Below are 22883 nucleotides of genomic sequence, written 5' to 3'. Positions count from 1 at the left end.
CCTTGGTCAAGTGCCTAACTTGGGTCTCAGTTTTCTCATCTATAAAATGGGGAGAAAATACCTCCCGGGTTGTTGTAAGGACTTAATGGGTTAATATGTTAGCCTCTGAATAGTGCTCGGCCCATGGTAAGTGCCCAGTAAGTATGTCCTAATGTCGTCCTCATTATCCTCATCCTGGCAGGCCGAGAGGTGCCGTTGTCCCCAGTGCACCAGGTTTTGGAGCCCAGGTTTTGGCATCTTCTTAGCCTGAGGCTGACCTCCAGCTTCACCAGTTCCTGACTGTGTGACTTTGGGCAAGTCTCTTGGCTTCTCTGGGCCTGTATTCCCAAACATAAAAGCAGGCATCTGGACTCAGTTCTCTCTAGCTCTGAGAAACAAAATGGCATGGGCCCCGACATCAGACACTCCAGGGTTCAAGTCCCAGCCTGTCATTTACCACCTGATGGCAAGCAGCCCCTCATCTCATTTCCTTCATCATAGTTGATTAAATAAATGCAAGTGGAGGGTTGGCACCTGACACAGTAAGCGCTCAACACACGTTGCCTGTTATGTCCCTTCGTTGGCTGAGGAACCTCAAAGTGACTCGTAAAACATAATTACCCCCCGAAGTTGTCCCCCAGTATATTTAGAATAATAATGGCCATGACCACCACACGTAGTTGGCACTGGGGATTGACTCCCACAGTCTATAGTCCTGGCAAGGTTGGGGCTGTTTTTACTGTTTTCCTATGAGGACCCCAAGCCTCTGACAGGTTGTGGGGCTTCCATGGGGTCACACAGATCTTTAAAGGCAGAACTGGAACTCAGGCCTGTCCGATTAGAATCAGGATAATCAGGGTGGGCGGGGATTCCAGGGCGAGTAGGTGGTCTGTACGTGGATAAAGAGGGGGCAAAAAACATCCCTGGAAGGGAGGGAGGAAGGCAGGCGTGGGGCCCTTTCGCCTGGTCTTGGCGGCTGTGTGTGGTCATTCTGCACATGAGGGGCTGGACTCCTCCAGGGTTGCAGGGGCATATTTAAGATTAAGGAGAAAAGCTATTGGCAGACAGATATAGGTGCAGGGTAAGGAAGAACATTCTAAGAGTCAAAACTGTCCAGATTTGGGGGGGACTGCCTTTGGAAGTAATCAGCGCCCCATCCCTGAGAGCTGTCCAGTGTGATAATCACTAGCCACGTGTGACTATTTCAATTTTAAAAAACTAATTCAGTTCCTCAGCCACTCTAGCCACATTTCAACTGCTCAGTAGCCACTTGTGGTTAGTGGCTACCATATTGGATAGGACATTTAGGATAGAGCGCATTTCCATCGTCACAGAAACGTCTCTTGGACGGTTGGTGCTGCCCTAGAGATCTGGGAGGATGCTGTGGAGAGAATTCCTCTGTGTGTGTGGATAGGAGAGGGTTAGACTAGATGACGCGTCATAGTAACAGCACCAATTACACCTGATAATATTTTTTGGAGCACTTCATTTTGCCACACTGTTTTAAGCATTTTATATCAGTTTGCTCATTTTACCTTCCTAATGACCCTGTGAGGTAAGCCACTATTACCCCATTTTACATTCAAGCAAACTGAGGTCTTTGCCCAGACTCACCTATCTGGAGGGTGGTGGTACCAGGACTTGGATGCCTGTCCTTGGGCCCTCTTTTGTTCTCTACTGCCCCCTGAGGACTGTTCCAACGCTGATATTTCCTAGATCTCTTGGCAAGCAAAAGGCTCTGAGAAAGCCTGCTACAAAGAATCCCCTTGACCTTTTTTTGACCCTGTGGTTCCCAAATGGTTCCCAACCATCATTCCAGAGCATTGGCTTTCCTCAGAGCATTTTTGAGAAATGCTGCTCCAAAATTTCAGGAGGAAAAGAATTGCTTTTTTTTTTTTTTTTTTTTTTTTACTTTGGGAGAGAGACAAAATTCTCTCTACATCAGATTTCTCCCAGAACTTTCCATCTTTGAGTTTTCATGAGTGTCTTAGGCAGACATGTGCTATGGTCCTCACCCTCCCTTTTGCCACCTGCAGGCGTCAACGTGACAATGCCCTCGCAGCCTGGCATGCCACCCCTCTCCTCCACCCAGCTGCAGATCGACCCTGCTGTGGAAGAGTTCCAGCTGGTCGACCTGTCCCGGCGCTTCCTGGTCCACGACTCTTTCTGGGCTCTGCCTGAGCAGTTCCTAGGCAACAAAGTGAGGGGCCAGGCGGTCACCCTGGATAGGGAAAGGGCTGAGCCCCTTCCCACATGCTGAGAACCTGCCTGGGCTCTGCTCCCTCTGAAGGTGGTGGGCAGCAGGGTGGACTCAGCCAGGGGGACAGGTATGGTTGTGCCCCAGCGCAGCCCCTGTGGGCAGCGGCTCGTTCCTCCTGCCCGCCCCTCCTGAGTTGGGAGGAACGCTGGCTCAGCCTTCAGAAAGCCCTCCGACAGCACTCCCACACATGGGCTGGGTTCAGGGCCCCTCTTCTGGCCTCCCTGGGCACCTTCAGCACAGCAGTATCATACGCCCCCACCGCATCACACTGAGCACCCCAAAGGCAGAGCCTAGGTCCCACCTGTCTCTGTTCCCCTGTGCCCAGCTCCATGCCAGGCACACGATGAGTGAGGGAGGAGGGGGACACACAGTGGGCATCAAGCACACCCACGGCTGCCCTGCCCTGATCTGCCCTGTTGTGGCCAGGTGGACTCCTATGGTGGTTCACTGCGGTACAAGGTGCGCTACGAGGTGGCACGTGGCACCCTGGAGCCTTTGCAGCGGCCAGATGTGGTCCTTGTGGGTGCCGGATATCACCTACTCTCCCGAGGCCACACGCCCACGCAGCCTGGTGCTCTGAACCAGCGCCAGGTCCAGTTCTCTGAGGTGGGTAGTGCCTAAGCCCTCAGGGGTGGCGCTGGAGGGGGTACGGTCAGGGCAGGTGCTAATGCATGACCCCCCCCACACACACATACACCCCTTTGTCTGCACTCAGGAGCACTGGGTCCATGAGTCTGGCCAGCCCGTGCAGCGGGCAGAGATGATGCAGGTGCTGCAAAGCCTGGAGGCCGTCCTCATCCAGACAGTGTACAACGCCAAGATGGCCAGCGTGGGGCTGAGCGACATCGCCATGGATACCACTGTCACCTACACCACGAGCCACGGCCGCGCCCACAGCGTAGAGGAATGCAGGTGCCTGACTCAGCAGGGACCCTGGCAAAGATGGGGGAGAAACAGCAGAGCCTCATAGTTCCTGCAGCAACTGTCTTGTTCCTGTCCCCATAGATGCCCTATTGGCTATTCTGGCTTGTCCTGTGAGAGCTGTGATGCCCGTTTCACCCGAGTGCCCGGCGGGCCCTACCTGGGTACCTGCTCTGGCTGCAACTGCAATGGCCATGCCAACTCTTGTGACCCTGTGTATGGCCACTGCCTGGTGAGTAGTGCCAGCTGGCACTTGGACACTGGCTAGGGGCAGGGGGTAAGGACAGGGTGGGAGGCCCAGGCAGAGGTTTCCTTGCACCCACAAGCTTAGCACAGCCTCCAGAATGGCTGCCTTGGCTGCCAGACAAGCTATCATGACCTCTGGGTGCATTAACAGAGATATAACGTCCAGAAAAGGGAAGTGAAAGTCCTATTCTCTTCCACCCTGGAAAATACCATGTAAAGTGTGGTCCTTAGCAGGGCAGCCCTAAGAAGGAAGGAGCCTATGTTAATTCTTAGAAATAGTGGAGAGAGCTGGGATTGTGGACCTATCAGACGAGAAGGCTCTAGCAGGAGAAACTATTATCTCCTAAAAATCTGAAGAGCTGTCAGGGATAGAAGAAATGGACTCCAGAGGGCAGGCCTGGGCAGTGGGTGCAGATTAGAAGAAGAAGGCAGGCTTAGGTCAGTATAGAGCCGGGATTTGGAACCTTTTGTGGGATGGGCTGCCATGCGAGGTGATGAGCTCATCAGGATACAGCTGGATACTCCCCTGTGTGCAAAGCTGTGGAGCCATTCCAGCATGATCGGGAGGCGGAGCCACACAGCCTCAGAGACCCATCCTCAAGGAGCCCCTCTGGTCCAGCATGGCCCCACAGTGGGGGCGGAGGGCTGCGCTACAGAACCTGAGCCACTTCCTCCCCTTCCCCCTAGAATTGCCAACACAACACCGAGGGGCCACAGTGCAACAAATGCAAGGCCGGCTTCTTTGGGGACGCCACAAAGGCCACGGCCACTGCTTGCCGGCCCTGCCCTTGCCCGTACATCGACGCCTCCCGCAGGTAGGACCCAGCTCAGGGTGGGGCAGATATGTCTGGGGGAGCGGGCAGTGCAGTAAGCTAGGGGCAGGGAGGTGGGGGACCTGACCTGGCTCATCATGGCAGCCCTGCCCCATGTCCTGTCCACTTGATCCCCACAGATTCTCAGATACCTGCTTCCTGGACACCGATGGCCAAGCCACGTGTGACGCGTGTGCCCCAGGCTACACAGGCCGCCGCTGTGAAAGGTGAGAGAGGCCAGCGGAAGCTGGGGGGAACAGATGGGGGCATGGAAGTGCCACTGACAACCTGCTGTCTCCCCCAGCTGTGCCGCCGGGTATGAAGGCAACCCCATCCAGCCCAGTGGGAAGTGCAGGCCCACCAGTGAGTATCAGAGCCACCGTCCCCTGGCACCTCCTTGGGCTGCCCACTGGGCCCCAGCCCTGGGGTCCAGCACAAATCCCGTGATCCTTGGGAGTGACCCCATCCTGTCTGCCCAGACTATGTCTGTCCCATTCCCGCCTACCTGCCAACACCCACTTTGTGCCTGCAGACCAGGAGATTGTACGCTGTGATGAGCGAGGCAGCATGGGGGCCTCTGGGAAGACCTGCCGCTGTAAGGTACACGTGCCTCCCTTCCCCCACCTCAGGGGCCCTGGCTCCCAGCACACAGTTGGGAGAGGGAGGAAGGAGGCTCCATCCTCTCCATAGCTCCTTGGCCGGTGGGTGGTGGCTTAGCCGGAGGCGGACGGGCTTGGTTGGCTAGTCTTACCCCTCATGAGGTGACCTGGCGTCAGGAAGGGGCATTTGTTAGCAGTCAGGTGACCCGGGTTCAAACCTCAGGTCCTTTGCTAGTCATTCTTTGGGCACCCATTGTATCTGTCCTGTACCTTTGCCTTTCCCGTACTTTCATTCTCACATGGACTCACGGACACAGTGCTGTAGGTATTAGCATCACCTATTTACAGGGGAGGGAATGGAGGCTCAGAGGAGGGAAATCATTTGCAGTAGGAGTGTCAATGGAAAGATGAACTGGACAGATGTTGCAGTCAAGCACCCCTGACCTTAAATCCCAGAGTGGATCAGCAAGCCAAGGGACCGTGTGTAAATCCTTTTCCATCCTCAGTTTCCTCATGTGAAGCATGGAGATATCACATACCTCTTAAGATACTTGGAGGACTTAAGTGAGATTATGGTTGAGCAGAAACTAGCAGCGCATGAAACACTCCATAAACAGTAGCAGTAATTATTTTAACCAGGTTGCTATATTTCAAATCTAAATTTATTTGTGAGCCCCCTAGCAACCAAAGAGAAAAGGGAAAACTGATTGGTTGCATAAGCTCCCGATAACTGGGACTTATTATTCACATGGTGGCAACCCTTCATACATGTGCTTTTCCCATGGCTCCCCCTGGCCTTGGGTCCCCATGTAGAGTGTGGGCAGATTAGGCCGGAAGCTACAGACAGCTCCTCCCGTGAGCCATCCTGCAGCTCCCATCTCTGTGCCTGCAGAACAACGTGGTGGGGCGCCTGTGCAATGAGTGTGTCGCCGGCTCTTTCCACCTGAGTACCCACAACCCCGATGGCTGCCTCAAGTGCTTCTGCATGGGTGTCAGTCGTCAGTGCACCAGCTCCTCTTGGAGCCGAGCCCAGGTACCTATGTGAGGCAGGTGGGCGGGCAGACTGGCAGGACTGCCAAGCCCATGGCCGGGTGGACCAAGCACCAGTCCCAGGTCCCAGCCCCATCCTGGCCTCTTCTCCTCTCTCAGGTGCAAGGGGCCTCTGAAGAGCCCACTCAGTTCAGTCTGATCAATGCCGCAGGCACCCACACCACCAGCATGGGCATCTCATCCCCCGTGCCTGGGGAACTGGTCTTCTCCTCCTTCCATAGCCTCCTATCTGGACCCTACTTCTGGAACCTCCCTGAGTGCTTCCGGGGGGACAAGGTGGGTAGGGGCTGGGAAGAGAAAGGGAATTCCAGGCAGCAGGAACAGCAAAGGCTCGGAGTCAGGAGTGTCATGGTGCTTTGGAGAAGAGGTGGGAGAGGTGGCTGGAGCAGTGGGAGGGCCTGACGGGGGGCCCCAGATGAGCGCTGTCCACCCTGTGTCCCAGGTGACCTCCTATGGAGGAGAGCTACGCTTCACAGTGACCCAGACGCCCCAGCCTGGCTCCCTGCCCCTGCACGGGCAGCCACTGGTGGCACTACAGGGCAATGGCATCGTCTTAGAACATCATCCCTCCCGGGACCCAACCCCTGGCCAGCCCAGCACCTACACCGTGCCCTTCCGGGAGGTAAGTGACACTGTCACTGTCCCTGGAGCCTTCAGCGGCGGGGATGAGCCCCCTGCTCCTCCCACTGAGGGGTGTCAATATCCCAGGACATCAGGGGATGCAGCTCATGTGTCCTTTCCTTGGCAGCAAGCATGGCAGCGGCCTGATAGGCAGCCGGCCACACGGGAGCACCTGCTGATGGCCCTGGCGGGCATCGACGCCCTGCTGATCCAGGCATCCTACAGCCAGCGGCCCGCTGAGAGCAGGTGTCGGGGTCGGGGGCAGGAGGCCAGAAGGGGGCTTGAGCAGGCAGCTCCCGTCGAAGCGGTGTGATGCAGTGCAAGCAGGCTGCCCGCTCTGCCTCTCACAGGCTGTGTGGCCCTTCTGTGCCTCCTTTTCCCTGGCTGTAAAATAGAGATTATAACAGTACTTGCTTCACAGGGCTTGTCTCAGGTCGGGTTCCCGAGAAGCAAAGCCTGAGACGGGGAGTGGGGTGCACGTGATTAACAAGGGGAATGTGGAAGGGAGGGATGGAGAAAGGGAGGGGCGCAGGAGGAGGGAGAAGTGACCAGGCCAGGAAGTGGTTTCAGGTAACGCCTCAGCCTCATCCCTGTGGAGCTCTGGAGTCATCTTCTTTTGAGGCAAAGAGGCTTTTGTACCCTGGGTCAGTCTGTCATGGGTCACCCCAGGGGAGCAGGCTGGTGTGGTCGTTCCAGGCGAGGAAGGCGCGCATCCTCTGGAGAAAGTTGCGGGCATAAGCCCTTCGCCACAGCCCTCACAGCCACTGGGGGATGGTCGGCCAGAAGCATCACAGCAGGGTTGTTGGGAGGATGAATGAGATAATCGCCTATGGGACTCCAGGGATGCCGGGCATGGAGCAAGTGCTCATTCACAACGTCTTGTCACGCCCAGGATCTCTGGCATCAGCATGGATGTGGCTGTGCCAGAGGACACCGGCCAGGACCCTGCGCTGGAAGTAGAACAGTGTACCTGCCCACCTGGGTACCGTGGCCCATCCTGCCAGGTGAGCCCTGGGCCCCACACACCTGTCCAGCCAGCTCCCTCCATGGTGCTCCTGGGCTCCCCCTCCTTTAGCCCTCCTCACCTTCCCAGGCCCACCCCAGCCCTGCCACCCAATGGTCCCTGCCCAGAGCCCGGCCGGGCCGAGGAAGCCCTTCCTACTGTCATCTTCCTGCCCCCAGGACTGTGACACAGGCTACACACGCATGCCCAGTGGCCTCTACCTAGGCACCTGCGAACGCTGCAGCTGCCATGGACACACGGAAGTCTGTGAGCCTGAAACAGGTGCCTGCCAGGTGAGTTGCACTCTCCATCCTTCCTACCCCAGGGATCTGTGGCTTCCAGGGGCCCGATCTCAACCCATGCTCTGCCTCTCCAGGGCTGCCAGCACCACACTGAGGGCCCACGGTGTGAGCAGTGCCAGCCAGGATACTACGGGGACGCCCAGCAGGGGACACCGCAGGACTGCCAGCCATGCCCATGCTATGGACCCCCTGCTGCTGGCCAGTGCGTCCAGTCCCCCCCTGCACCTGCCCTTTCCTGAAATGTCCACTGACTTCTCCCAGACTCCCTTCCTCCCAGGCCCTTCTGAGAGGCAGTGGTTAAATCCTGGCCTTACCACTTCCTCAATGTGTCATTTTTGTATATGATACATTTCCCTCTCTGGGCCTCAACTTCCTCATCTGTGAAATGGGGATAATGATACACTCCACCTTTATACAGGGCCTGGCACAAGACTGGCCCTCAGAACACATTAGTTTACCTGTCCAATCTTCCTCTCCCTTCCCCGCTGATCTTGAAGGAAGAGCTGCTGACCTTCTAACTGGGAATTTGTCCCCACACTCTCAGGGCCACCCATACTTGCTTTTTGGACACAGATAGCCACCCCACCTGTGATGCGTGCTCCCCAGGCCACAGTGGGCGTCACTGTGAGAGGTAAGGTGGGCGGTGGACAGGGTGTGGAGTGTGCAGGTGTGGCTGCCCCTGGAGTCAGGCTGGGCCCAGCCTTCCTGACCAGCAGGGCCAAAAGCCTCCCAACTCACCTCACACAGGCCCCCAGCAGACAACCTGAGAGGCTAAACCTTGAGCCTGGTATTTGAGATCCTTAGAGATCTGGGTCTGCTGTTCACCTCCAACCCCCAGCACCCCCTGCCCCAGCCAAGCCAGTCTTCCCAGAAAACCCCTCATTCCTGTGAAGCTCGTAGGTTCAAGGCTTGGTCATGCTAACTCACGGGCTCTGTGGCCTAGGAAACATCCCTGCTCCTCTCCCAGCTATCGCCCCCTCTGTAAAATGAATGAGTTGGCTAATTGGTTCCTTCTAGTCCTGTGAAGTCACTGAGTCCAACACAGGTCCCCAGAGCCCCAGGTCCGGGCTCATAGCAGGTTCGCCAGGATTCTGTGGTTCTACCTTCCGTTCATCCAGTGCTTTCTCGCTCCGTAGGTGTGCCCCGGGTTACTATGGCAATCCCAGCCAGGGCCAGCCATGCCGAAGTAAGTAGGGCTGGGGATGCTTTCGGTGTCGGGGTACCAGTCTCCCCCAGGGGTGGAGCTAGGACAGGACCTTTGTTCTGTAACCTGGGGCAAGTAACTTTACCTTTTTGAGCCTCAGCTTCTTTACCTGCAAATTGGGGCTAGTAAAAGCCCCTCCACCCCCACCCCGGAGAGCTGCTGTGAATGTGTAGAATGCCTGCCTACACATGGTAGGTGTTTAGAAATAAACACTTCCTTTCTTGATGGTGAGTTAGATGCCCATGGGTGATGGAAATGGGGGCGCTTGGTGGCAGGTTTGGGGTTCCAGCTGTGGCTTTCCTTTACCTCAGGAGACGGCCAAATGCCAGAGCCAATCGGCTGTGGCTGTGATCCCCAGGGCAGCGTCAGCAGCCAGTGCGATGCTGCTGGCCAATGCCAGTGCAAGGTTAGTCCAAACCCTTGCCCTCTGCAAGGCTCTGAACCACAGCCACAGCGGTTGCCAGGTCTTTGCTCTCACCACACCCTCAGGGCTGTCCCTGCACCCCCACTACCCTTCCCCAGAGGGCCCCTCTCTGCCCCACTGCTTGAGGCCTGGTGGAGATTCAGGCAACAGCTGATGGGAGCTGGGGCCGAGGCATAGGGGCCTGGGCATAGGGGCAGCAGGGGCTCTAACTGCCAGAAGTGGCTGGGAAGTCTGGCCTCACAGTTGGCTGGAGGTACAAGAGACCCAGCCAAGCTCCCCACACCCACCTTTCTATCCATCCTCTCAGGCCCAGGTGGAAGGACTCACCTGCAGCCACTGCCGGCCCCACCACTTCCACCTGAGTGCCAACAACCCTGACGGCTGCCTGCCCTGCTTCTGCATGGGCATCACCCAGCAGTGTGCCAGCTCTTCCTACACCCGCCACCAGGTAAGAGCCTATACACGCCCAGCACTGGGGCCCGCTGTCTGCTTCTCCCTGGGTCATCAGTGGGGCAAGTCAGAAGCCTGGCCCAGTGGCATCCCCATTGCCTGTGAGGACACCTGTCCCCGTGCCCACATTTTTGCCCGTGTAAGCACAGATCCCGGCAACCTTCGCCCCTAACCTATTACTCTCCCATGACCCCATTATTGCTTATGTTAGCTCTCAATCCAACTCCCCCTGATTCCCCCAAATATCTTCCCCAGTCCCCCATTATTTTGGGCCCAGCCGTGATCTCAGCAACCCCCATTACCCACCCTAATGCCCTCCCATGCCCCTCCCCCACCAGGGTGCTGGCCGTAGTGCCCAGGCTGACACCCATCCTCCTTCTGCTGCCAGATCTCCACCCGCTTTGCCCCTGGGGACTTCCAAGGCTTTGCCCTGGTGAACCCACAGCGGAACAGCCGCCTGACAGGAGGCTTCACCGTGGAACCTGTGCCCGAAGGTGCCCAGCTCTCTTTCGGCAACTTTGCCCACCTTGGCCACGAGTCCTTCTACTGGCAGCTACCGGAGACGTACCAGGGAGACAAGGTGTGAAGCACAGTGGGGCTGGCAGGCCCTCCCTGATAGTCAGCTCTAGCCAGGCGCCTGCCGAGCCCTGAGGCCAGTGGGGATTCAGACACACGTTGACCTCAGAGCAGTCTGGGCCGGCGGCAGGTGTCAGCCATGTTCTGGTTAAGTGCATGGCCTTTGGGGTCAGAGAGGCCTCAGTCTAAACCCAGCTCTGCCACTTACCAGCTGGCTGCCTTTTGATAAACCTCAGCTCCAGGGTGGCTGAGAGGATTGGAGAGCATGCCTGGCACATAGTAAGTGCTCACCTGTTAATGATTATTAGCTTCCGTGCAGTTAGGTCCTGGGCGAGGCCCTCAAAACACAAGGACAAATGAGACACAGTATCAGTTTCGTTCATTTGCTCACTCAAAATTCAGCTCTGCTCGGTGTGGGGCGTAACAATGATTCTAGTTATAGGTCATATTTATTGAGCTCTGGCTCTGTGCTCGGCACTGTTCCAAGCACTTTTACATGTCACAAGTCACAGCTGTCTGAGATATGTACTGACTACCTGTCTCATCAGTGAGGTGATCCCTAAGGTGAGAGGTTTGTTTGGTAAGTTGCCTGAGCTCCCACAGCCAGAAGACGGCAATGCTGGGATTCCGATCCAGGTCTGAGGCTGCCCATCTCTACACCGGCCAGAGATGGACGTGTCTTGGCTACTCCGGAGTCGTGGCCTGGTGGGGAAGTGATGGTGATGGTGGCGTGGGGTGCAGGTCTTAGGGATGGACTCCAGTGTCCAAATGTGATCCTCAAGCAGTCAAGGCCACCTGGTGGCACCCAGGGAAAGTGGGTCTTGGTCCAGGAGTACCCTACTTCTGAGGCTGGTGCTCAAGCAGATGTGTCCCCATGCCCAGGGTCCCAGGGAGGTCAGGGACACTTAGGAGGGGAAGTCCCGAGGCTGCCCTGGCCCTGTTCCTTGGACAGACCCAAGTATCCCAGCCTCCTCCCAGGGCTGGCTGCCTTCTCGTCCTTTCTTCCTTCTCGGGTTCCGTCTCTCCCGGCCTCCCTGGCTGCCTCCCTACTTCCCTAGCCTGTACTTCCAGACCTCTCTCTCTGACTCCCTCTCCTGGTGTTTCTCTGCACCCCACAGAGGGAGGCATATTTCGCGCGAATGCGCCGGGCTCACCAGGTAGGCCTGTGATCTGAATGGTGTGAAGCTGATGTGACATAAGCATGGTGTTCTTGGATGCCTTCAGCCCCGCATGGGGAGATGCCCAGTGCCCAAGACAGTGTGGGTGTGCGTGAACCCAGGTAGTGCCCGAAGGCCCCACGGTGAGGGCACTGCTATACCCAAGCCCTGTGCCAGGAGTTAGAGCCAGGAGGGTTATGTGCCTCATCTGCTGTGTAGTCTGGTTTTGGTGCCAACTGTTTGCGGCCAGAGTGGTGGCTGAGGTGGCAGGGAAACTAACTTGATGCTAAACCACATGATTGTAACTGGCCCCCAGGCTATCCTAGCACTGCCTCCCAAGCTTCTGTGTGTGTATGCCCCTCCAGTGGCCTGGAGTTAACCCGTGTGTGCCAGCCTAGAGAGGGGAGCATGCGTCTGTCTCCCCAGTGTGGACCTTTCTGGCCACCATACTCACGGGGAGAGGACACGCCCCAGGGCTTCAGCTCTGAGGCCCGGGGAGGTCTGAGCTGGCCTATGCCCTCCACCCGTCAGAACCGCACGTCCCTCTCAGAGGAGCAGTTGCGGATAGCTGTGACAACTGGGAGGATCCCGGGGCCCCCAGAAGGCAGGGGTCGGGCACAGCGGCCGTCACAGGTAATTCAGGGACTAGCCGGGATAGGCTATGTCAGGGGCCCCAGGGAGGAGACCAGAGAGCATCGTCCAAACAGGAGCCTTGAGCCAAGGCCCTGGCCTTCCGGGGCCATTTCCCCCCATGCCAGGCCAGGCCCCAGCCTGATGCTTAGTCCACTCCAGTGTTGCCCTTGGGAAATATTCCAGAGCCCTGAATGGCTTAGGTTCACCCCCTGGGCACGCATGGAGAATAAGGCCCAAGGAGTGGCCTCCCCACCACCACAAATGCCCCTAGGGCTACCTCCAGCCCCTCTAGCCTGAGCTGGACAGAGCTGCCTGCCCGTCTCTTGCTGGGGGCACCCTATGTATGGGCCTCTCCCCATAGTCAGGGCTTATCCCAGGATAGCCTTGCCAGGTCATGAGCAAGAGGGCAATGGGTACCAGGGCCAGAGCCTCAGGCATCAGACTGGTCAATAGATAACCCAGAAGCGGGCGGCTGGCTGAGCCTGGCGTGGCCTCGGGGAAGGCAAAGCCTCATGGCGTCCTTTCTGTCCCTCTGTGCTCCTTTCCTCCGTCCTCCCTCTCTCGGTCCCCCAGGTGGACGAGGCCCAGAGGCGGATGGATGCCGAGATCTGGCAGCTCCTTTCCAGCTTTGCTGCCCACCCCCACCCCCGTCCCGGGGGGCTCTCACCCCACCCCCAGTCTGCAGCTGCTCTGCGAGCAGTTCCACCTTTCTCCCACTCCTCCCCCTCCTCCTCTTCCTCCTCGGTTTCTCTGTCTTCAGCAGGCCCTCAGGTATGTGCCAAGGCACCCACCAAGGGACCACCCCCATCCACCGTATTTTTTCTAGATGTGCGTTGTCTCTGGACCAACTTTGCACATTTCCTGCACCATTTTTTACTTCAGCTTTCTCCTTTAAATTAATCATATACCAACTCAGTTGTGCTACTTACATACTTTTAAATATATGTTAAAATCGCCTCTAAATTTAAAAATGTTTTCTGGTGTGCCGTGTCAGTCATCGTGGGGTCCACAAGAGGCATGCACCAGATGTGAGAAGACACTGACTCAAACCACGTCCGGCACGAGCAGTTGGGGTGTCCAGGCCCAGACACGGGGGGCAAATTGTCCAAGAGCAGGGCCTGGACCGGGGCTGTAGGGGTGGGGGCTTCTATCCCTCTGCCCTCGTGGGTCTCCCCCTATCTGCCCTCTCAGCTCTCACCGCCTGCTCTTCTGTCCTAGTTCTCTCTCTCCTATGAGGGCTTCTCTCTGCTTCCCGAAAGTCTCTATTATTGGCAGCTGCCCCAAGCCTTCCTGGGGAACAAGGTAACAAGGAGTTGGTGGGTAACAGGGGTGTCATCAAATCCTAAAACATCAGAGGGCCCTTTGTCGAAGACTTTTATGATCCAAGGGGAAGACTGAGGCCCAGAGAGGGGAAGGGACTTGCCTGGGGTGCCACATTCGGGTCAGAGGAGGCTGAGGTTGAACACAGCTTGGCCCTTATTCCTCAGTGGCCTCAGGCCTCTGGCAGGGCAGAGGGGCCATCTTACCTGGGAGGTAGACACCCCTTCTTTGGGTAACCTTTACCCTGTTTCCAGGTCACTGAGCTATCCCCTGACACTCCATTCATTCAAGAAGCGTTAATTGAGTACTTACTATGCGCTGTATTGTGTATGGGCGGAAGAAGACCCTGGCCTCCCAGAGCTCACTATTAGTCTAAATGTTATGCTTATCATCGGCATTATTATTATTATTAGCATTAATGTTAGAATTGACATCACCTCCATCTTGTTCCAAAAACGAGTTAGAGTCCTCTTACAAATACTCCTAATATGCAATAAAATAACATGCAGACCAGGGGGGAAGCTCAGCCGAAGCTGAGAGTGGAGCTGGGTGCGATGAGGATTTGGTAGCCCCGATGCTGGGTGCTCGCAGCCACTGTGCCCGTGTTACTTAATTCTCATGCTACCTTTCCAGGTAGATACTATTTTTACTCCCATTTTCCTATGAGGAAAGCAGGGCCCAGAGAGGTTAAGTGACTTGTCCGAGGTTAAGTTGGCTGTCCAGCCAACAGAGCTGGACTTGAACCCTGGTCTCAGACTGGGGAGTTTGCTACCTTAGCCACCCTGCTGCACGCATCTGCAGCTTAGCCCTGGGCATGGGGATGAACTTGCTGGCCTTCAAAGCAAACAGGAAATCAGTTGTTTTATGGTGATCTGGTTATGGCCCTGAACTCCTTACCTTACCCTGAGCTTGTGGAGAACATCCTCAGGGACCCAGTGGTCCAGGGTCTGGTATGTAGTCAGTAGGTATTTAATAAATGCTCACAACTGAATGAACACATGGGATAAGCCTGACACTCTGTGGTATTGATTTGAACATCTGCCCTAGTGGACAGTCCTGTGGGACAGAGCTGAGGCCTTGGCTGCCCACGTGAAAGCCCTTTGCGGCAAATGAAACGGCTCTTCCATTGTGAGCACTAGAAAACCCAAGTCCAGCTGGCTTGTCTGGAATGAAGAATCTACTGGCTCATGTAACTCCATGGATATCTGGTATCAGGCATGGCTGGATCCAGGTGTTCATTAGGACTTTATCTCAGTTGGCGTCCTTCTCCATTTTCCAGTCTGACTAGTAAAAGGAGTTGCTGTGTTCCTGTAGAAAGAGCAGATGTGCCAGGTTCACGTGTCCATCCCTGATGGAGTAGAGATGGCAGGTGGTGGAATGTGCAGGTTGGCCAGGCCTGGCTCACATCGCCACTCAAACCCCATAGCCTGCGTGTAGGACAAGTTCCTTTAAAGCAACCAGGGCTGCAGTTTGCAGAAAGCAGGGAAATGGATTCTGAGCCAACAAAACCCACCTGCTTAGGCAGCAAGACCTCTGAGGGGCCACCCTCAGTCTCCGCCACCCATGGCTGAGAACTTTGGAACCTTCTGCAACCTCCCTGTGGTGGTCTCAATAGCCTAGAAAGCCGAGGAGTTATGGAGGCCACTTCCTTCCCCCGTCTGCTTTATGAGACATTTTTTCCAATGGAAAGAGACTAGGAACTTGTTTGCTGGGACTGTCAGGCAATGGGAAGTGGGTAACCCCGTAAAACAGAAGAGAGGCAGCTCAGGGTCATCACCACCAGCTCTGGGGCTGTGATGGACCTGAGAGATGTCCGGTCTTCTAGACAAGCACTGCCTCTGGTTGGGTGGGGGGACAGCGCTGGGGACAAAAGCGCCTCGAGAGGCTCCACCCCCTCAGCTGTACGGTTGTTTCCCCCCAGAGGAGGGCGGAGTGAGGCTGTGACTGCAGGGCTTGCCTCTTTGCAGGTGGCGGCTTATGGTGGGAAGCTGCGATACACCCTGTCCTACAGAGGAGGGGTACAGGGCAGCCCACTCTCTGACCCTGACATCCAGATCACGGTGAGTACGTGAATGCCACACTGAGCGGGGAAAAGGGGAAGCCAGGGGCACCCTCCGTGTTTCTGTCCTTTCAGTTCAGCACTCAGCTGAACGGACTGGGGGGTTAGGCCCGTACCCCCACCTCAGTGTCTGGTTAGACGCCACCCAGGCAGAGGCCCAGCTGCCAGGAGAAGGGGGCAGGGGGCATGGACCGGATTCCTTTGGGCACCTGCACCTGAGAGATGGGAGAGATGGGAGGCTGGTGTTAGGGAAAGGCTGGAACTGGTGGAGGACCCCACTGTCCCCGAGAGCCCCTCGATTCCCCTCCCAATCCCGCTGGTGTCTCCCCAGGGCAACAACATCATGCTGGTGGCCTCGCAGCCAGCACTGCAGAGCCCCGAGAGGAAGAGCTATGAGATTGTTCTCCGAGAGGTAAGGCGCCCTTGCCCACCCTGTGTCTGACCTTCCCCCACCCTTGCTTTGGAACCTGGCTTTGAGGCCAGCTCCGCTGCTTCTCACTCCCCCATCCTCACCTCAAAGTCTTCTGTCAGTGCCTGGAAGGCAGGACTTGGGGGGCGGGGAGGCTGCAGAAGCAGCACACAAAGCGCACCCACACTTGCTGTCATTGCCCCACCCAGGAATTCTGGCGTCGGTCTGACGGGCAGCCAGCCACGCGCGAGCACCTCCTCATGGCGCTGGCTGACTTGGACGAGCTCCTGGTCCGGGCCACCTTCTCCTCAATGCCACTGGCAGCCAGCATCAGTGCAGTCAGCCTGGAGGTCGCCCAGCCCGGGCCCTCAGACAGACCCCGGGCTCTCGAGGTGGAGGAATGCCGCTGTCCCCCAGGCTATGTCGGCTTGTCCTGCCAGGTGAGCGTGGCCAGTCCATATGCGTCTGCTCTGGTACAGCTGGCTCAGCAATCTGGTCAACTGGCGTGTCCGTGGCCGGTGATTACTGCCCTAACTTTAGTGTACTCTGCAATCTCTCATTTATGCTTCCCAACAGCCCTGAGAGGTGTGTAATTACCCCTTTTAATGGATTTAAAAAAAAAAAAATAGAGGCACGGAAGCATGAGTGACTCACCAAGGGCACACAGCTATGGTCTCCAGAGGTTAAGACCCAGCTCGTGCTGTCAGGGTACCCACCACAGACAGAAAGACCATGCAGAGACACAAAGGGCTCTCGCCTAAAGCCGAGCGTGGAAGTGCCTCAGAGAGGGCAGCATCGTGGAGCAGGGTAGGATTCTAGGCAGGAAAGCAGAATAAGCAGAAGGTCAGAAGGAGGGACATGTGGGGACATCGCCTGTGATACAAAAGGGTCACCCCTGGAAAGCCAGGAAGGCACTTCCTCAGGCCTGGAACAAGGCGATCGGAGCTGGGCCCCAGGACAATTCCTCTGCCAGTGGTGAAGGAGGTGGATGGGGCGGGGGAGAAACGGAGATCCACTGGGAGGAAAACACAGAAGGCTGTCAGTTGGAGGGCATCCAAGAGTACCTGCAGGGTTCGGCTGGAGACTGAGCTCCCTGAGGGCAGGGCCTGAGCTGACTGTTCACCACTGAATCCCCAAGAACAGAGCAGGTGACCAGTTAGCAATTATGAGGGAATGTGGAGCTGGGGAAGAGGGAATCTGCGGAGGGGGGCAGGGCTACTATGCCACGTGGGCAGCAGCGAGGTCCAGCGGGAACAGCCAGCCCCTGCTCGGGAACCCAGCATTGGGAGATCGACATCTCCGCCATTTTACATCTGTGCATATTTGCTGAGGCCACAAGAACTTTCAAATCCAAATATACGAACTTGACATCCCTTGAAATGATAAAATCTAACACAGTTTGAAGGAGAACCCCTGGGTAAAGCAGAATCCTTGGTGCAGATTTTCCGTAGTCGGAAACAAAACAGAGGTATAAACGTGCCTTTGAAATGGTCGGGTGGGGAAGGAGGGCCTGAAAAGAGTTCAAAGAAGGGGTAGGAAATAGAAATACACTGTTTTCCCCAAAAAATAAATAAATAAAAATAAAAAGAATTACGAAAAAAGAACTGACTGCTTTAAGAAGCCAAGAATACTCACTTTGAACAGGTGAAAACATCCTTGGTGGTCTGTGTGCAGCTCCTTTCACTTTATTTAGTGAATGTAGAAATAGTTGTAAAGGTCTCCAAGGGCTCATTCCAAATCTAGGTCTCCTTTTTCCATCTAGGGGTTACTGTTTTCAAGAAAGGCCCTGCCAGAACAATTTTCAGGAACAAAGTCCTGGGGATGGAGATGGGTCCTCCATTCAGTCTGAATGATTGTTTCAGTCAATTCAGATGGCTGGATATACTAAGCTGGGGTCGGCCAATATCCCCAGCTTTAGAGTGCTGAGAGAGTGAAGATGGGGGGTGGAGGGCTGGGCCTGGGATCTCCCCTCCAGACCCGAGGGGTGTCTAGATGGTAGAAGGGAATGGAGGGAACGCGGTTCTGTGTCTGTTGGCTCCGGACGGGACTGCACTGTAGACAGAGACCAACCTTCCTCTCTCCCCACCCAGGACTGCGCCCCAGGCTACACACGCACGGGGAGTGGGCTCTACCTCGGGCACTGTGAGATGTGCGAATGCAATGGCCACTCGGACCTGTGCCACCCAGAGACCGGAGCCTGTTCGGTAAGATGCAGGCTGGGCCTGGGTGGGGTACCAGGGCTGTGGGATAGGGTGGGGCGGACTTGGGAAGGTAAGGTCGGCCTGGGTCCAGGGGCCAGGCCTGTGGGACAAAGCAGCTAGACCAGCAGCTCTGGTCACTGAGGGGCTGCAGGCCTGGTGGGGTGGCCAAGACTATGGAATATCACCCTTCTTTATAAAGGAAACTTTGGTTCCTGTAGTTCTTTACCACCAACGCGACACATATTCTCTGTAGAAAAGCCAGACTACAGAGATAACCCTAAAAGAAAGTAAAACTCCCCTGTAATCACTGTCAACGTTAGTGTGGAGCTCTTTGGCGCTTTCTGGCCGAGTATGTGCACATATTAATACACCTTTTGGTTTACAACTAAACGTAGGATCGCTGTGCGGTCGACTTTCTTCTTTTACAGCTTCATTTCCATATTGTTAAATGCTTTTTTATACCTGAACTTTTCAGAGTGGGGTGTGTATAGTCCTCCAGGGTATATGGTCAAGTGTTGGGTGGTTGACAGAGTAAGGAACGTCCTGTGTGAATAAAACGAACATGGATCTCTTTGGAGGAGCATGTCACACCCACACGTTTATATAATAAAGCATCTGTTTTCAAAAGTCTTCCTCTACATACGCGGGTGAACACCTTTACTTTCCTATGATATTACAGGTATTTAGGTAGAAACATGTAAGAAATGCGATCAACATCATCCTTTTTGATAGATACTTGGCTAGATGTTCTTTTTACTCCATCCAGTTCCCTATTCATGGATGTTTCGGTTTGTTTCCAGCATTTTGCTTTTATAAACACCACTGAGAACGTCCTGTAGTGAAATCTTTGTGCCCTTCCACGATTATTTCTTTAAGATAAGCTCATAGACATGACTGTCCAGCTCAAGGGAAGGCTTTTGGACAATTCTACCACATGGGGGGTGGCTCACATCCTTGTGCTTTGCAGCTATGCCAGCACAACGCCGCTGGGGAGTTCTGTGAGATGTGTGCGCCTGGCTACTACGGAGATGCCACGGCTGGGACACCTGAGGATTGTCAGCCCTGTGCCTGCCCACTGACCAACCCAGAGAACATGTGCGTCCCTTTGCTCAAGGCCCAAGGAGGAACTCCCACTGGGAAGTGGAGGGCACTACAGTGGCTTTGGGGGCAGAATGAAGAGAGCAGGGTGGGGCATGGGTGTCCTATGGCCTGACCTTTGCCTCCTCTATCCCAGGTTCTCCCGCACCTGTGAGAGCCTAGGAGCTGGTGGGTACCGCTGCACGGCCTGTGAACCTGGCTACACTGGCCAGTACTGTGAGCAGTAAGTTTGCAAACAGGAGGGGTGAAGGGTGGGGGGGCATATGGTAAAGTCCGAGGTGAGAGCCCTGGATGGTGTTGCTCAGAAAGGTCTCTCCCAGGATCATGTCCCTCCCCTGTCCAAAAGCCTTCCGAGATTTCCCATTGCCCTTGGGATAAGCCCAAGCTCCTTAGGTAGCCTGATACTTACTCTTCAGTCTCGTCCCCGTTCCGACACCCACCTCTGCTCTAGCTGGACTTCTTGACTACAGGCTGTTCAGGTCTTCGCATGTGCTGTTTCCTTTACATGGAAACATTTTTCTCCCTTATCCCTCCCTTTTCTGGCTGAATCCAGTTTGGCCTTCAAGGCTCAGCTTCATTCATTCATTCAGTGCATTTTCCCGAGCATCTCCTGTGTGCCATGCGGTGCGCCAAGGCATTGGGGATAAAGTGCTGAACAAAACAGATGCACTCCCAGCCTTTATCGAGTCTCCCACCTGTAATGGGAGACAAGACAGCAAAAATCGTACAAATATGTAGTTAAAAACAGTGACAAGTTCTCCGAGCAGTGCCATCTACTCCAAGGGAATATAACAGCTCGAAGGCCCATTCTCTGGAGCCTCTCGTTCTCAGAGCTGGATTAGTGCACTCGCCGCCCCCATGCACATCCTTCACTTTCATTTTACGCAGTTTTCATGTTGGTTTCCCCATGAGGGAGTTCCCTGAGAGCAGGGACTTCATGTTCACTGTTGTATTTCCATAACCTAGCATGATAGTTGCTTAATAAACGTTTGTTGAATGAACGTTTTCCTGGAGAATAAAGGCTCTACCGCCCTCACTACCCCAACCTGCAGACATTCCTTACACTCCCCTTTCTCAGATCACTGAGGCCCTGTGGGGCCTTTTTGGTCTCTGGAGTCCTTCCAGAGCTCTCAGCCTCTTCACCCCACACTGGGCAGTCGGCTGGGCTCCTGGCTCCCCAAGTCCACCCTGTGATACTGGGTGTCCAGGGGGCTGACAGAGCTGGTCCTTATTCCTCCCTACAGGTGTGCCCCAGGTTACGTGGGGAACCCCAATGTGCGGGGGGGCCGGTGCCTGCCACAGAGTAAGTGGGACCATGGCCCCGGGTCGGGGTAATGAGCAAGTCAGGGAGCCTGGGGAGCCTGAGAGACACCAGGTCTGGGGGACAAGGCTGGGGGTGGGGTACACCAATCTTTGGGAAGGCAGAGATATCTGAGACAGTGCTGAATGTTGGGGGCCTCCTGCCTGAATGACCTCTCCTCTTCCTCTGCCAGCAGACCAAGCGCCGCTGGTGGTCCAGGTGCAACCAGCTCGGAGCATAGTACCCCAAGGTGGCCCCCACTCCCTGCGGTGCCAGGTCAGTGGGAGCCCACCCCACTACTTCTACTGGTCTCGTGAGGACGGGCGGCCTTTGCCGAGTAGCACCCAGCAGCGTCATCAAGGTACTATGGCCCCGGGTCCCACAGCCTCTTGAGTGACCCCAGTAGGAAGGGAGCCACAGGCCTGTCCCTGCCCTGCTGGTGTCCTGTCCTTCCATGCAGGGCCGGGTGGGAGAAGGGGACATCTGCTCTGACGAGCTCCCATCTGTTCCCCACCAGGCTCTGAACTCCATTTCCCCAGCGTCCAGCCCTCAGATGCAGGAGTCTACATTTGTACCTGTCGTAATCTCCATCATGCCAATACCAGCCGGGCAGAGCTGCTGGTCACCGGTGAGGCCCTCCTTCCCCATCCCCAAAACCGCCTTCCTGGGCTGGGCTGCAGACTGCAGACCCAGGTAGCTGGTTCATTCATCTCCCAGGGGGGATGGTAGTTGCCTGGACCAGGGCACTGGCCATGGAGATGGAAAGAGGTGACGGTGTCAAGACTGGTTTTAGAGCAGAATTCGTGGGAGTTGATTGTTGTCACTGAGGCAGAGAGAAGTCTAGGATTATGCCAGGGGTCTGGTTTCTAGCAGCTGGACAGATGGATTGCCATTTACTGAGATGAGACAGGCTCAATAGGAGGTGTCTTCATTTGGGCTCCCCCAAAAGCAGAGTCTGAGACAAGGGTTCATGTGTAAGTAGTTTGTTGGGGAGGTGAAGTGAGACAGGGAAGAGAAGGCATCCAGTAAAGGGTGTGTTATTGAGCGAATTACCACCCTAAGCTGCTGTTTAATGCAGCCAAGGGAACTCTGGGCAATTCCAGAGAAAAACATGCGCTTTGGAGTCATCCCAGCCCAGGCCCGAGGGCGCCTGGGGTATGTGTACACCATCTCCTGTCATTCATTGATTAGGGCCTGTTCTAGAAGCATCAGTTCCCCTGCATTTTGTCCCACCTCATGGGCCGGCATAATGGTCTCTGGTGATCTGAGAAAGCCTTTGTGCAGAGAAGTGCAGCAGCTAGCAGAGTGGCACTGAAGTGACAGGGTGAGGAGACTGGGTGTGGGATTAGCAGTGCCTGCTACAAACAGGTCAGAGGGAATCACAAGTTTGGTTTGGGACTTGTTCAAATTTGAGATGTTTCGGGAAACATCTAAGCAGGTGCATCAGGCAGGCATTGGATAGGGGAATCTGGAACTCAGAAAGAAGACCCTGGCCAGAGAAATGAATTTGGCAGCTATGGGCATAGGGGTGGTGTTTAAAGCCATGAGACAGGATGAAATCACCCAAGGAGAGGGTGGCTCAAGGACAGGACCAACACAGAGCGCCAAGGAGCCCCAACGTGGACATGTCAAGTTGAAGAGCCTCTTTTACAACAAAAGAAACTGAGCAAGTGGGGCCAGTGAGCTAGAAGGAGACTGGGAGAGGTGTGTGCTAGCAGCCAAGAGGGGAGCAGGCTTCCAGGAGGGAGAGGTCGGCCTCACCAGAGGCGCCAGGGAAGTGAGATACGGTGGGGAAGTAACCCTTGAAGATCATGCTTTGTCAAGAGTGGTTTTCAGTGGAGAGAAGGGATAGAAATCATGTTGGAGGGAGGCAAAGAATGGATGGGAAGGCAGCAAGTGTAGACAAATCTTTCGAGAGTCTTGGTTCTGAGGAGAGGCCAAGAAATGGGGCAGTAGCTGGGGGGAGTTTGGGGTCAAGAGGACCTTTTCGAAGATGGGAAATTCTAGAACGCATTTGTCTGTAGAGATGAATGACCCCGTGGGGAGGGAGAGGAAGAAGTCCTTGGAAGGGGCTCCAGCACTCAGAAGGTGGGTGGGGCTTAGAGGGCGAGTCTCATTCTTTTAGGGACCAGAAAGGAGGGAGGGAGGTAGATTTGGGAAGATGGGAAAATTCCTGACTAACTAATAGTTTCAATTTTCTCAACAAGTGTGCCTTGAAGCCATTAGCTATGAAAGTGGAGGGGGCGGGTTCTGATGGGT

At 55.5% G+C, this 22883-nt stretch overlaps 1 protein-coding gene across 1 annotated transcript in view; it reads left to right on the top strand.

The window, feature by feature from the left end:
- HSPG2 (heparan sulfate proteoglycan 2) overlaps positions 1–22883 on the top strand; it is a 98142-nt gene that overhangs the window by 44665 nt on the left and 30594 nt on the right. Inside the window, exons 14-42 of the mRNA XM_033113772.1 lie at positions 2016–2179; positions 2666–2845; positions 2955–3151; positions 3245–3392; positions 4094–4221; positions 4359–4445; positions 4523–4581; positions 4751–4818; positions 5710–5850; positions 5967–6143; positions 6310–6489; positions 6616–6734; positions 7381–7492; positions 7671–7784; positions 7868–7995; positions 8338–8424; positions 8930–8979; positions 9309–9403; positions 9729–9869; positions 10260–10451; positions 15525–15617; positions 15948–16028; positions 16235–16465; positions 18116–18229; positions 19194–19321; positions 19461–19547; positions 20569–20627; positions 20818–20985; positions 21142–21252. Of these exons, the coding sequence (XP_032969663.1) occupies positions 2016–2179; positions 2666–2845; positions 2955–3151; positions 3245–3392; positions 4094–4221; positions 4359–4445; positions 4523–4581; positions 4751–4818; positions 5710–5850; positions 5967–6143; positions 6310–6489; positions 6616–6734; positions 7381–7492; positions 7671–7784; positions 7868–7995; positions 8338–8424; positions 8930–8979; positions 9309–9403; positions 9729–9869; positions 10260–10451; positions 15525–15617; positions 15948–16028; positions 16235–16465; positions 18116–18229; positions 19194–19321; positions 19461–19547; positions 20569–20627; positions 20818–20985; positions 21142–21252 (3639 nt within the window). The remainder of the gene's footprint in view (positions 1–2015; positions 2180–2665; positions 2846–2954; positions 3152–3244; positions 3393–4093; positions 4222–4358; positions 4446–4522; positions 4582–4750; positions 4819–5709; positions 5851–5966; positions 6144–6309; positions 6490–6615; positions 6735–7380; positions 7493–7670; positions 7785–7867; positions 7996–8337; positions 8425–8929; positions 8980–9308; positions 9404–9728; positions 9870–10259; positions 10452–15524; positions 15618–15947; positions 16029–16234; positions 16466–18115; positions 18230–19193; positions 19322–19460; positions 19548–20568; positions 20628–20817; positions 20986–21141; positions 21253–22883) is intronic.

Source organism: Rhinolophus ferrumequinum, chromosome 9, assembly GCF_004115265.2.
Source record: "Rhinolophus ferrumequinum isolate MPI-CBG mRhiFer1 chromosome 9, mRhiFer1_v1.p, whole genome shotgun sequence".
In the NCBI taxonomy this organism is placed as follows: Eukaryota; Metazoa; Chordata; class Mammalia; order Chiroptera; family Rhinolophidae; genus Rhinolophus; species Rhinolophus ferrumequinum.
This window is presented reverse-complemented; position numbering and strand designations above follow the sequence as displayed.